The sequence below is a fragment of the Amphiprion ocellaris genome, chromosome 7, assembly GCF_022539595.1.
Source record: "Amphiprion ocellaris isolate individual 3 ecotype Okinawa chromosome 7, ASM2253959v1, whole genome shotgun sequence".
Classification (NCBI taxonomy): domain Eukaryota; kingdom Metazoa; phylum Chordata; class Actinopteri; family Pomacentridae; genus Amphiprion; species Amphiprion ocellaris.
In genome coordinates this window covers 4,464,451-4,478,470 of record NC_072772.1, presented here as the reverse complement: position 1 = coordinate 4,478,470, position 14,020 = coordinate 4,464,451, and the positions used below count along the sequence as shown (strand labels likewise).

Below are 14,020 nucleotides of genomic sequence, written 5' to 3'. Positions count from 1 at the left end.
ATAGAATCGGAAGACAAAAATCACAATACTTTCTAATAAAATAACTTGAAATTTATAATTTAATAATAATTTCAGTATGATATTGTTGGAGGTTTTGGTAACCTAATGTTGTGTTTGTTAGAAGTTTTACACATCTCAGTCTTGAATCAGTATTTCTAGCATCTCAACTGTGGCCCTGGAAAACTTCAGTAGTTTTTCTGTGAGCCCAAAGAGTTCACCAAACAGTTTCACTGAACACTAATGGATGGTACATTAAAAACACACAATTTAACAACAGCTGCTGAAGTATGTGCAGCAGATTAACTTCCCCTGTGTCTGTCCTGCAGTGACCTCTCCCAGCTTCCACACCAACAAAAGCTTTCTGTCGAGTCAAGGCACAACTATTAGATCTCAAAGTCCACGTTACTATCGCCTGGAGGCAGTCGCTGGTCAGAAAACAGTCCAAGACAAGTTGGCAGACGTGATAAAGTCTTATGGATGTGATTGGTTGGTTTGGGCACTGACACTGACCTGTACAGGCTCAGATAGGTGTGGACTGCAGGAAGACAAAGGGCACTGAGGGACGTGGAAAAGATATCCACTTGCTGTAGGGGCTGGAGCGCTGTGTTCTGCTCTGTATCACCTTACCTTACATAATTGGGTCCATACGAGCACCAAATGGCGCCGGCTGTGGCGCCCAACAGACAAGTAGAGCAAAGTTTACCAGAGGGAGAGACGGAGGATGTTACCCGTCACCTGTACTGTCCTCCCTGTTCGTTTTTTTTTCTGTCTCTGTGGAGAAAAACGGACAAACTGACTCATCTGAATCCGAGGGGCTTCTGTATTCACTTCCTCCTTTTTCCCCATAACACAATGGTAATTGGTAGGAGTGGGCGTGTGTGCATCTGGTGCAATAACCCCCCCTTCACCCCATCTAACCCTCCTCTTCATCTACCCAGCCCCCACCCTGTTGAAAGCTCATTAAAAGACCTGCTGTTAATGAGCTAGAGGGATCATAGAACTTCATTTTCATTAGGGGGGGCTGGGAGGGTGGGGTTAAGGCCAGAGATGCTGGTGCAGAGGTTTTTATGCCCTTAAAATGGAGTCAGCAATTATCCCAACCCCTTGACACTCCCCACCCACCCTGCTCTGCCTCCTAACATGCCCACAAACAATAACCAAACTGCTGCCCCCCCACCCCACCACTGCCACCACCACCACCTCTAATTTTGTATCCTGAGAAATCCTGATCACCCGTGTCCCATCACAGCTCGCTGCACCCGTCTCACGATCTGCAGAGTGACTGACACTAACTCGAATATATCTACACACACATGCAGGATAGTACACACTCATGCATACATACACCCCGCCCCCAGTAGAATTACATTACAGTGTTTCTAGACAAAGCCAGTAACATCACAAGGATGTAAACAAGGAGTGAGGGTCCCTAATCCAAACACTCACATTAAAAATTTATAAGTCAGCGCTGACTGTGGTCCTCAGAGAAACGACCCACACTGACTAAGACGACATCCTGGTGAGAAAAGATACTTAAAAATAGTTTTCGAAAACCTTTGTTGTGAGTCCCAGAATCAGAAAGGAAAACATGCAGAACTCAAAAGCAACCACAAGCATAAAAAGACACAGACGGGGAGTAAAAAAAAACAAACAAAAAACAACTCAACAATGTAAAATATTTTACCCCAATTCTTTATTGAGGCTCCTTGTGACAAGGTCAATTACAAAATCAAGTTTACAAAGACAGAAGAGCGGCATAGCCTCACAACAGCCAGTGTTCAGCGTGAAAGGAAACACTCAGCAATGCTAGGAAAAGTGAAGAGCTCGTAACAGGGGCAGGCAGATAATATTATTAACAATAACAACAACAATAAGGATAGCAAGAGCAAGAATGTCAATCTATGTACAAAAAATGTTTTCCCTGAACAGTTACACTGCACTCATTCGGAATTCACTTTTAAACAACACACACAACAACTTGTTTTGACCTGAATCGGTTAATGGGAACACAAAGTCATCACACAGTAGTCACGACAAAGGTGGTAGCAATTTACTTGAACTCTGACCTGTTTCATTTGTAAAAAAATAGCAGATTTCCCTTAAATTTAGCTTGTCTTTAAGTCACTGGTGGCTCATCACGAACCGTCAGCAGCTTGACACTGCGACTATAACTAAAGCTCGACTAACATATTGGTTGGCCGATATTGGCTCACAAATATCTCGCAATCGGCATATATGAAATCCAATATGTGCCGATAATACATATTTTTTATAGACAATAACTAAGATGCTTAGGGTAATTTCAATTTGTTTGATCAAAGTTTGTCCAGCAGCGCATCTCCAACTTAATTGTTTCCAATAGTCCCAGCACTGTGCAGTAGATGTAGCCAGATATATTAGAATAAAACTTTTTATTCTTTACAAATCGGTATCAGCACCAAAAATCCAGTATCGAGCTTTAATTATGCCGATTCAAGTCATGCTAAAGACAATATCACAGGACAGAAGGTTCAAGTACACGTGTCACCTGAGGATTTTTTTCCCGAATATGTACACACACACACACACACACACACAAAACCATTCACACAACTCACTCATCCAAGTGCTCGCTTGGCGGCTTCCCACCAGTCAACTAGCTACTGCCGCGCCTCTCAACCCTGTAGTTCAGCAGTGAAACAGACTTTTTTTAGTTGCACAACCACCAACATGCAGCATCCATAAATTAGGAGAAACTCCAACACAGGCAACGACATTAAAAAAAAAATGGCTGCAAAACATGCACGAGCTTAAGCAGTCGGGCACTTAACAAGTGTAAACAATGAAAGAGAGAAATTACCATCACAATAATAAGTACAAATAGAGGGGAAAAATAATACACACCCGTTTCACATGTAGGTAAAATTGCTGTTTTTGTATGCATAGTAACTAATCATGGAAAACATCAGTAGATGAGACTTTAAAATCTCTGTATTCACATTTATAAAATTGGGGAAAAAAAAACAGAACTGAAAATCATCCATACATACTGTCACAAAGTGAGGAGCACAACCTTGCTCGGCCCCATGAGCCTTGTAAACATTACGTTAAGTGACAAGTGTTGTGACAACCAAGCGCCTTTAAAAAGAGGAGTCTGAGAAACTGCAGGCAGACAGTGTTTGGATTCATTTCACCTCTGTGTCTGTTCAAACATCTTTAGTCTTTAAAAGGTCTTCTCAAAAGAAAACCAGCAACAGCTAGGTAGCACAATATGACCTCTCTCCATTTGTTGGTGCTGAAAATATATTAACATTGTTCTATTGCTAAGTCTTCTTTTAAATTCAATATAATCTTTTCTCTGACAGTTACGACGAGCCTCCACCTGTCCAGTGGGTCACCAGAGACATAAATCAAATGTTTTCTGCATCCTGCACTGAAGCATGGTGATCAGTTTCCTGTGGCGGTTCGCTTCCTGTTCAAGAGCTATGGTAATCTCCCTGCTGAATGTCATGGCCTTGTTTTTCTCTGTGGTGCAAAGAACTGTAGGCACTTAGTTTCAACCAGCAGCTTTGCATACAATCGTGTACGACGTGGCTGCTGTGCGCCTCAGTGCCGCCTGCTCTCACAGTGCTGCAGCTTCTTCCTTAAACTCCAGTTTCACTTGAAAGTCAGCTCAAAGGTGGGACAAGTTTTTTTTTTATTGAAAGGGAAAGTTAAATCCTATACAGTGCCATTTTATTGTCAGTAAGTGAATGAGAACGGCTCTCAGGGTGCAGAAGTCAAAGCTGAACTCGCCTCTGCACTGTTGTCAGGTGGGAGGTCGCCCACTACAGCTGGACTCCCTCTGCTCTCCACAAACTCTGCTTGGCTTTGCCCCTCCTCCACGCTTTTCACTGCATCCCGTTGCATTTTGCTTTCCGTTTCTGTCCGATCCAAACTAGCCTCATCCTCCTCCATCTTCACCACTACTGCTGCTGCTTCTTCCTCAGCTTTTATAGCAGCTAAAGTGTCTGCGGCGCTGGCCTGTGCGTACGCTCCGACGCTGGCGTGGCTCAGGCCGTGAACTTTCTTCAGATGTTTCTCCAGCGTGGCGTAGACGGTGAAGGGAACAGCACACAGCTGGCACAAAAAGGAAGCCTTTGCTCCCTGAGCCCCGTGGGTCTTCATGTGGCGCGTTAACTTTGAGCTCTGTGCGCAGGCGTAGTTGCAGAGGCCGCAGCGGTAGGGTCTTTCACCTGTGTGACTGCGGCGGTGCACCGTCAGGTTGCTGCTGTTTCTGAAGTGTTTGCCGCAGTACTCGCAGGCTTCATCCTTCTTCTTCTTCCCACCTGAACTTGCAGAAGTATTATTATTATTATTATTACTGCTTCCTCCAGTGTTAGCAACTCCTGCTACACTCCTCCGCTCATTGTCCATCTGCCACTCCTGCACAACCTCGCTGACTTTGGTTGAGCTCCACTCTTTCTCAATGATCTCTCCTCGTTCGTTCTCCCACTCTCCCACTCCTCGAACCCTGTCGCCCATCTCTGGACGTTTGGGCGTGCAGTTGCCACTAGCGATGCCGCTCTCGCCGCTGCCTCCCGTCTCTCCGCTCTCCAGGGAGCCCTCAGAGGGACTGGCACAAGGCGAGGTGTGCGGAGGCTCCCCCTGCCCTTCTGCCTCCTCCTCACCTCCCTCTCTCTGGCGCTGGTACAGCCTCAGCAGCCCACTTTCTGGTGGTCTAACCTGGGAGGTCAGCAGCATCAGACCAGAGGCTATGGAGGGGTGTTTGGGGAGGGTGAGGTCCAGCTCAGAGGGGCCCTGGGCTCTCACGTCTGCACCAACCTTCCCCATGATTCCAGCTGGCTGCATCTGAATCCTCCCTCTCACCCCCTGCCTCCCTACCTCGTCCTCCATCATACCCATCTCTACCGACTCGTATCCGCTTCCTCCGCCTCCAGCCTCACGATGGTGGCTCCTTATGTGACGGGCCAGCTGACCGCTCTGGGCGAAGGCCTGCCTGCACACGCCGCAGTGATAGGGCCTCTCACAGGCGTGAGTCCGGCGGTGGGCTGACAAGGCGAGCAGAGACTGGAAGTTCTGGTCACACAGCTCGCAGTGGAAATCAGCCTGGAGGGATCCGGTGTGAGGGAAGGGAGAGGCTGCCGGTGGGGACGAGGACGGAGACAGCACCAAGCCTCCAGAGGAGCTGCCAGTGGTGTTACTATTCCCCTCAGCGAGCTCCCTGAGACGCACTGAAAAGTTCAGAGCCTGGAGGTTGCTGGAGGAGGAGGCGGTGTGGGTCTGACGGGAACGGCCGAGGCGCAGAGTGGAGGGTTGGAAAGCTGAGGCAAGAGCTTGGCTCAGATGGCGTGGATCTAGAACGGCTGCAGCAGGTTTGTGCTCTTTACGACCTCCTCTTCCTCCTCTTCCTCCTCCTCCTCCCACATCGGTGTCATCCTCCTCGTCCTCCTGGTAGATGCTGAAGGAGTGTGTGTGCTGAGCGTGCTGTAAGAGCACCCATGCAGATGGAAATACGCCTTCACACTGCTGGCAGGTGAAATATGACGGCTCCTCTGGCACTGGAAGCAGAAGATGGACAGGATGGAGTTAGCAAATTTGATTTATGGATGTTAATAAAGTAGACAGCATAAAAAGTCATGTGAAACGTCTAGACTTTCACCTGGAGAAAATTCATAGATATTAATGCCCACATGGGAACAGCTGTAAACATGCTGTAAAGAAAACACTGACATATTGTCACCTTACAGTGAATTTGTTAGCACACATCACTTACACATCCAGTAAAATACACTGAACGAAAAGATAAACACAGCATGCACATAGCTGGTTATTCAGACTGATTTTTACTGTTCTTTTTAGAAAAATGCTAAATCTAGACAACTGTGCACAAAATGTTTTTGAACGGCGACAAATTCTCGACCACTAAGTTAATCTGCACTCACATCAGGTGGGGCTTTAAAGGACAATGATCAGATAGCATGACCAGTGCAGGACACAGACACTCCTTTGACTAGTGACTATAAAATGCAGCTTAATCAAATGACATGATGCTTTTGATAACAAGAGAAAGATGAGAGCAGGCTATTGTCATGTTGGATGCTAACAGGCCAGATAGGACCGTAGCCAGGCACTAGAATGTCCACAACTCCAACATTTGTCCTCTAAGAACAACTCATGATGAACAAGATGATCCTGTCCACCAATTTCAACAAGCACTTCAGGAAAAGTGGGACAACATTCCACAAGCAGCATCGACAGTCTCATTAACTCTCTGCAGATGCATGACTTGTGATTTCTGATCTTGATCTGTCCATTACCATGTCCAACACAGTGCATGCTCGGTTGATTTATTGTGTTCATTCCGTTATACAGATGCTGTGGGTTGGAACAACAAATACTTATTCTCTGATATAAAGAGAAAACAGACTTAAATATGATATTACCTGCTGCATTCATATTTTTGTTCAGTATTCACTTGGAATTGTGGTAGGAAAGTTGGAAGTCCAATATCTTCTATTCTTTTAGCTCTGTTTTTGGTCTCCACCACCTGCTAGAGGAAATATCTGCATTTTTAGCACTATGTGAGTACAGTGAGTTACCAACTTTGTCTATCTTCTATTTGGCACTGAGCAGGTGGGTTTTAGAGGTTTTTTTGTGACAATTCTTGGAAAGCAATGAGAATGAATCCGAAAGTGTGAAGTTGAGAGCTGGACAATCAAAACAAGGAGCTCAACGACTCAACAGAGCTGAAGAGAAGTGGAGAGTTAAGCGATAACTATGTGTTTTATCACCAGAAGTGACCACTTTTACATTCAGCAGTCAGATCATCCCCTATAAATAAATGAATATTTATTATGCAGCTTTTAGAAGCGGAGTGACAAAAGCCAAATCTACAAGGTGAGCAGGGGGGACAGACTGCTATGGGATTAAATAAATGGTGAAGGTCAGGTGATGAGGAAGGAACTCCCAAATAAGGATGGAAGGAACAAACCAAAGGAAAGGTGTGTGAAAAAGCATGACCCAAAGCAGAATAGAGACAAACGGGGATCCGGAAGCCGAAAATCCAACAGCGAGGCGAGTCATGTCGCAAAGTACATCTGGAGATATTTTTCTATGTGGATAGCTTTGTCTCCTAACCGAGAGCCACTCTCCAATTAAGCTGCAAATTGCTAATTAGCAGAACGTAGAAAACGAACACTTTATGTAAATCAGGCACTGACTCAGCCTGCTTGACAAATGAGGCCTTTCTGCATAAATCAAAATTGGAGAGAAGATCCCCAAATTGAGGGGAAAACAGTTTTTTTCACTTTTCTTTTTTGCTTTTTTGGAGAGGTTCAAAGCCGACTGGTATAAGCCTCTTTCATGTTTCCTCAAGTCAAATCCTTCTGTATTTTACTGGAGGGGGGAGGAGAGTGAAGATGAAAAAGAGAGCAACTGTTTCTTTCTCTTTTTCCCCTCTCCCGCCCTCCCTCTGTCTGGAGACGAGAGGAGCTATGGTGTTCGTGTCCTTTAACCTAGCCCGAGGAGAAACCCAGGAGAAGTTGAGATACTTCTTTTAAAAATAGGGTGAAGAGTGAGAGTAGGAAAAAAAAGGAGAGCGATAGGTAGGTCAGGGCTCAGGAGATAAAAAGAAAATGAGATAAAAAGATTATAATGTAGTACGGGGGGCCAAGAGACACCACGAAAATATGTCACCCCTTCGGATTGTACTTGAGACCCATCCTCCAACCCCGGCTCTCCTCACCCCTCCGCCTCCCCAAAACCCTCCAAATCTTTCCCTGAGGGGGGGGCTTTTGTCTCGGGGTCCTGGAGTGAAACACAATACCCAGCCGGTTTCTCTTTCCTTCACTCTCTCCCCACTCACTCTCCACGCTTTTTTTTTTTTTTTTTTTGTAAGGATTCCCATTTGGCCCGGGGTAGCACTTGAATATTAAGCAGAAGCAATAACTACTAATTAAAAATGCAGATTGGCTGGGAGCACTAACGAGCAGCAGGCAGAATCTCTTTTCCCTTGGGAGGCAGAGGGAGGAGAAAAAAGAGGAAAGAAGGGGGGGGGGGAGAAATTGAAAGAGGGCAAAGCAAAAGTGTGTTGAAGATGGGGGGAAGAAATAGAGGAGGGGTGGGGGAGTTGTTGGAGATGAGGAAAAAAAACAAACAAGGAGAATAAATAAAAAGGAATGAGACAGATGCATGCGGCTCTTCAGTAATCCATCCTACTTCTACCCCCTTTTCTCTCCTCCGTCCTCACCGCCGCTTCTCCTGAATACAGAAAATAGACGGCAGGACCTGTCTGTTGTGGGATAACTGCTCTTTCACTTTCAGTCATCTTCTCCGGCACTTCAGACGCTCAGTTTCTCTCCCGTAAAACGGCTCGCCACTCAAGTCAAACAGGGCGTCCTTCTCGCTAACAAGACAGCAGGCCGTCCGGTTAAATACACACTTTTTCCTGGTTTGACACCCAATAACTTTATGTCACAACTGAGGAGATACTAACTAAAGATGCGCACCAAAATATAAACTCACCAAACAAACAACCTACATTCTTGAATAAAAATTTAATCCCAAACTTATCCACTTTTGCATTATTCACAAGCTGTCATGCTCTTCCCCCCCATCCTCGCCTCGTGCACGTGTTAGGTTTGTTGTATAATCCTGCAGGCACCAAATTACTAAACTGGTGCGCTCTGTGACTCGAAGTGAGAGACGGAGATGGAAAAAAAACACACTGAAATAGAAAAACAAGTGAGGTTGTGGACAAACGGAAACGGTGCGTGCACTCGTCCCCTGAGCGTTACACAAAGGAAGGAACTACTAACGTGTGTGTACATGACAGAGAGTTTCAAAATGTGAAAAAGGGGCATTGACACCAAGTGTGTGGTAAGACGCTGTGTCCACTTGCAATCATTTACAACATCCTTCAGACTCCTAAACACCTTTCTTACTTTTGAGATACAGCGTGACCTTCAAACGCGTCTGACCTTTTGCAAGGAAAAACACAACAAACCCTCCGTCTCACACACAATTTTTATTCCAGGGGACATGAAATTCTTCAAAAGGATTTTAATGAGAATTCATGAATTTCTGATTGGGTTTTGATGGGCTTGACCCCCACCGTGACATATTGTATTTGGCACGACCATCACAATGTCCACAGCCACATTTTTTTCTTTGCTCATCTTCTCTAAAATAAAAAAAAAAAAACAGCAGCAGGAAAGGCGTGAAGAAAAAGACCTTTAAGAAAATCGGCACTGATGTATTTTGCACTTAAGGCAGAATGAGAAGAGAGGGATGAGTTAAGATGCAGAAAATGTGAAAACAAGGGGAAGAAGAAGAGGGTGAAGGAGATGAATAAGATGAAGAGAAAGCGGGAGGAAAGAGGAGATTCCCAGGAGCTCAGGTGGCTCGGCCCGGGGCAGAACAGTGGGAGATAGCAGAGGAGCTGCACATGATGCAATGTCCTCCATTATAGTGTCATGACAGCGAGGAGAGCTGCACGATCTGCCTCACATCCACTCCTCTGACCATTTCACACTGCAGAGCGTGACTACAACACTCAGCCCCCTTTGCAAAATAAACTGGAAACATGCTGCTGTCTCGGGTTGTGGAGGAGGGGGGGTTTCGGTGTCTGTTTTCCAGGACGCAGTGGATGACAGGCAGGGAGAAACATGTTTACCTGGCCATTCCACCTCAGAGACTGACAGTCAGGGAGATAGGAAGGAGCTCTGGAGCTCAGGTGCTCAGTGTGGAGCCCTCGGGGACCCTCGATGCCCTCCGAATGTTCCTGACGCCTATCCTTTCCACGCAATTAGCCTGTGCGTCACTAACTCACGCAGGTCTGCTAATGGCAACGGCTAGTTAATGAGCTGGACTCGAGAGGGAGGGAGGGAGGGAGGAGGGAGGGACAGTTGTGAAATGAAGAGGAGGGCAGTTGAAAAAAAAATATAACAAAACAAAAAACAGAGTCACTAATTAGCAACCTGTCTTCTTCTGAGTGCTCACCTGCTTTGCTGGGCTCCGCCTTCACCTTCACGCCAGGCTCCTCCCCCCAGACTCGCTTCCTGGCCGCCCCTCGTCGCAGCTCGATGAAGCCCGGACCCGGGTCGGTGCCGTCGACCTGCCGCCGCGCTCGGCCGGCAGGTGAAGGAGGGGTGGCGCTGGCGTTCTGGGTTTGGTTTCTAGTGCTGCAGCCGCCCTGTTTGTGCTGGATGAAGGCCAGGATGTGGGCCAGGGGGAAGGCCTGGCTGCACTGGCCACAAGTCAAAAGGTCACGACCCTCGTCAGGAGCTTGGACCTGCAGACGAGGAGGAGGAGGGTGGTCGCCTGATAAGCCGTCCGCCATATCAGTGACATCTGAGGAGGGAAAAGGGAGAAAGAAAGCTCAGTTATGACCAGAGGAAACATTTTTACTACAGAATGAAGTTAACACAGACAGATACGCAACATTTTTAGTGCCTAAAAGAGAAATAAAGGGGATTGTTTTGATATCTTTATTGTCCCCGAGGGCCAAATCACTGCATAGCCAGCAGTAACCACATAATCCAAACAATAATGAATAGAAAATAAATATTTAAAAAAAAAAAAAATCACATGGAGTTGTTTAGTTGTTTTGCAGCAGGGACAAAAGAGATTCTAAGTCTCAGTGATGCTTAGTCAAATAACTGCTTAATTGACAGACTGAAGTAATATTTCAAGCAAAAAAAGCACAGATTCCAGCTTGTCAGACGTAAACATGATCTTATAAAGTGAATATCTTTGTGTTTGGGGCTATTGGTGACATAATCAAAACATCTCAGACACCAGCTTGGATTTTCACACTTTTCATGCATTTACAGATCAAATGATTAACCACAAAGACTGTAGTTTTAATCTGTACATTAGCTGGTAATGACTAGAATGTTTCGCTGCAGCCCCAGTTTTTTTTTTTTAAAAGGATATCAATCAGTTTCTGATTCTGGAGAACTTCTTCTCCATTTTATTCAGTATTTTTCATACTTGTTTTTCTGCAGTGGAAGTTTGTACTCAAATGAATGTTTGCAAGATGACAATTTAAAATGTACTCATACATAAAACTTTGAAGTTGTACACATTCTTTTAATGGGTTGGGTGGGCACAATAGTATTTGTAATTGCATCAACTTAATATCATGTGTAGTTTAAACTGAAATTTCTGCATTAGTTGATTTTAAAACTAAATTCAAGTTGAGGTAACTTAATAAAATTGGCTTTATACTTTAATTATTCTTCACATTGAGTAAAGATTTCAAGTCCCCTCTATTTCAACAGGCCTGGACAATTTTAGATAGTCAACACTGGTGGCTAAAAATACATTTGTTTGCAGAAGAAAAGCTCATTTCCATAACTCAGTGTAGTCGGTTGGTGGAACATTATTTCACTAGAAGTTGTCTGAACTCAAAAACATTGATGCAAACTGTTGTTTTCGTTGAGCCCGAACATTATTTTTATAGTTGATAGTATCTAGTCACACAGGTGCTCTTTCACTAATCTACAAGTTTAAATCTATATGTCAGATAAACATAGAGAGAAATCAGTCGCCCCAACAGGCATCTGAACATTACCAGAGAGTTTGGGGTTTCACTAAATTAAAATTTCTGCATATGTTTTTGAAGACGTTCTTACAAAATACTTACAAAGTGCTGTTGACCTCAGTGGAGCAACAAACAGGCGTGGTGTTTGAATGTGCTACTTTCAGTTGTAAGCTTGACATCAACGAGGCCAATCTGCTCAGCCAACACTGACCACTTCCTTTAACCAACCCAGAACAGATCTGCTCGCTCTGCAGGCTGCTGCTGCTGCTGGGTGCAAACAGAGTCGCCCACCTGTCCATCTCAACTTCAGCCTCCATGTTCGTCTGACAGAAACTCACAAGTCACGTTACTGAATCAAAAGTGTGAGATTAAGGCTCAAGCTTTCACCTTTCGCTCTGAGTAAAAATGCTGCCTTTACCAGCCACAGGCAGCGGGAGTTTCTCAACAGGAAGGGGATTGCAATAAAAGAGAGAAAAAAGTGACTGGAGGTGTTTGAGATAAGAGCCTCTGTGTTTTTGTGTTGCTCATCTAATTCACCCTGACAAATCTTGTGTGGTTTCCAGTGCACAATGAGGAGTGTTGTTGAAGAGGCCTTTTAAGAGCCTGTGTAAACTCTTTCTTCAGATAGTCAGACCAGGTGAGGAGGAGGAGGGGGGTCAGAAATCTATTGCTCAACGCGGTCATGGGCGCACCTTGATGCCTGGACTAGATCCACCTGCCCTGGCTGGGCCGGCTGCAGCGCATGTAGGACAGGTACAGACAGTACAGTCTGAAGTCGGATCTCGCCAGTTGTTAGTCAAAAATGTCACCTTTCCTGTTTGAGGGCTGCGCTGTTTGTGCAGACTTGCAAGGCGCGGTTACACTCACGCACACACGCACACGCACACAGGGTTGAGTCAGGGCCTGTGGTCACACCAGACATGCACCACTGGTCTCCAGTAGAGAACTGGAAGAAACAAATGCTGCTGCCTGAGTTTCTGTCCTGTTGTTTCCTTTGTGATCTGTCTTTATGTCTGAATAAACAGAATCTGATTGATAACTTAAACGAAAATCTACTTTTTATTTACATTATTCATCAGCATTAATCAATTGGTCGAATTCTCAGAACTCTCACATGATCTGAAGCAGGACGCAGCGACTCTCTTGGTTTTAAAACAAGTGATGCGTCCCAAAAGCAGATGAGGATTAAAAACGGTCACAGACCAGCCAGAGACAAACCGAGAAACTTGATCATCGTCTAACCTGGAAATATTAATCATCGTGTTCGGACCTGTAGCCTCTGGGAACAGCGTGCCAGCAAACCGGTCCTTCCTCTATGAGAACTGCGGCAGCAACAATACGCATCAGGACAAACAGCCCGAACACCGTGAACCCTTATTTAAATATTTGCCTGTAAAGTCTCCAAACGCAATTAAACAACCAGATGCTTTTGTTTGGGGTCAGTGCGAACACGAACATACTTTCAAATCTCTTAAGTGGTCTCGTTAATGCTTGAGGAGTCAAAGAAAAACACCCAGCATTAATGTGAGATACCCGGTGCGCATCCAAACCACGCGCGTAATTGGGCGATTAAAAAATAAACCCGGAGCTGAATTTGTTTAAGTTTCACCTAAAAAAGAGAGAGGAACATCCAGCCGTCCTCCAGCGTGCCCCCACACACCGCTGCTCTCCCTCCTGCCTACCTTGAATTGCACTCAGGTGCTGCGGTCTGCTTCCAAGTTTGCGCCTGGACATCTCGTCGAGCTTTTGGCACCTTTCTGGGCAAAACCCGAACCGAACCAGACCCCGCCCGGCTGCTCCTTCTCCGATGAGTTGACCGAAACCCGAGCTGCTCGGACGGACTGATAAGACTGTCTGTCCTCTGCCTGGACTCGCACTGAGCAGTGAAGGCAGCGTTCAAGTTCACGCTTCTTCCCCCGCAGCGAGCGGAGGGCAAAAGGGGGCATGGGCGACTGGAGGCACCGCCCGCCCCGCCGCGCCGCTGCTGCTACTCCGACCCTGACCCCGCCCTCCTTTTGGGTAACACGCTCACTTTATAGCGTTTTCTCTTTTACCCTTCACTTTTTGTGGTTTCTACTGAGCTTTAACTGCCGGTTTCAATCAAGGTTTTCACATGTGATAGTGAGAATCTGCATTAGTTCCTCCTGAGCGGCGCAGAGGAACTAACCTCTCCGGCTCTCCACAGGTGTCTCCAAAACCACATAGGAACCAGGGTCACATTCACTTCTCCATTTTTTCTTCTTGACCAGCTGAGGCTGTTATTTGTGCGCATTAAAATGTAGTAAAACCGCAGGAAAATAAGTCCAAAGCTGCAGAAAAGCGACAGAACACAGAGCGTCAATGAAACGCTGAGATCTGTCGCCGCCTACTGCCTCAAAAAACGCACCACAATCCAGAAAATCTTCACAACAACGCAGTATAAACTGATTGTCTTGTCCAACATCTGAGGAATAGCTCTTTACATTTAATCCCATTTCAGAATGCATGAGTATT

The 14,020-nt window shown here is 45.7% G+C and overlaps 1 protein-coding gene across 1 annotated transcript; it reads right to left on the bottom strand.

The window, feature by feature from the left end:
* Positions 1-1,676: 1,676 nt before the first annotated feature.
* znf296 (zinc finger protein 296) lies at positions 1,677-13,520 on the bottom strand. Its single transcript, XM_023289364.3, has 3 exons — positions 13,210-13,520; positions 9,982-10,332; positions 1,677-5,540 (listed from the first exon to the last, which is right to left on the bottom strand). The coding sequence occupies exons 1-3, from the start codon at positions 13,259-13,261 to the stop codon at positions 3,745-3,747; spliced, it is 2,199 nt and encodes a 732-aa protein (XP_023145132.2). The 5' UTR covers positions 13,262-13,520; the 3' UTR covers positions 1,677-3,744.
* Between the last annotated feature and the right edge of the window lie 500 nt (positions 13,521-14,020).

Excerpts from the sequence above, each read along its gene's own strand:
- znf296 (XM_023289364.3), bottom strand. The coding sequence starts at position 13,261 with ATGTCCAGGCGCAAACTTGGAAGCAGACCGCAGCACCTGAGTGCAATT. Across the intron at positions 10,333-13,209 it reads GCACCTGAGTGCAATTCAAG|ATGTCACTGATATGGCGGAC; the intron begins GTAGGCAGGAGG and ends TTCCCTCCTCAG. Across the intron at positions 5,541-9,981 it reads GGCGGAGCCCAGCAAAGCAG|TGCCAGAGGAGCCGTCATAT; the intron begins GTGAGCACTCAG and ends TTCTGCTTCCAG.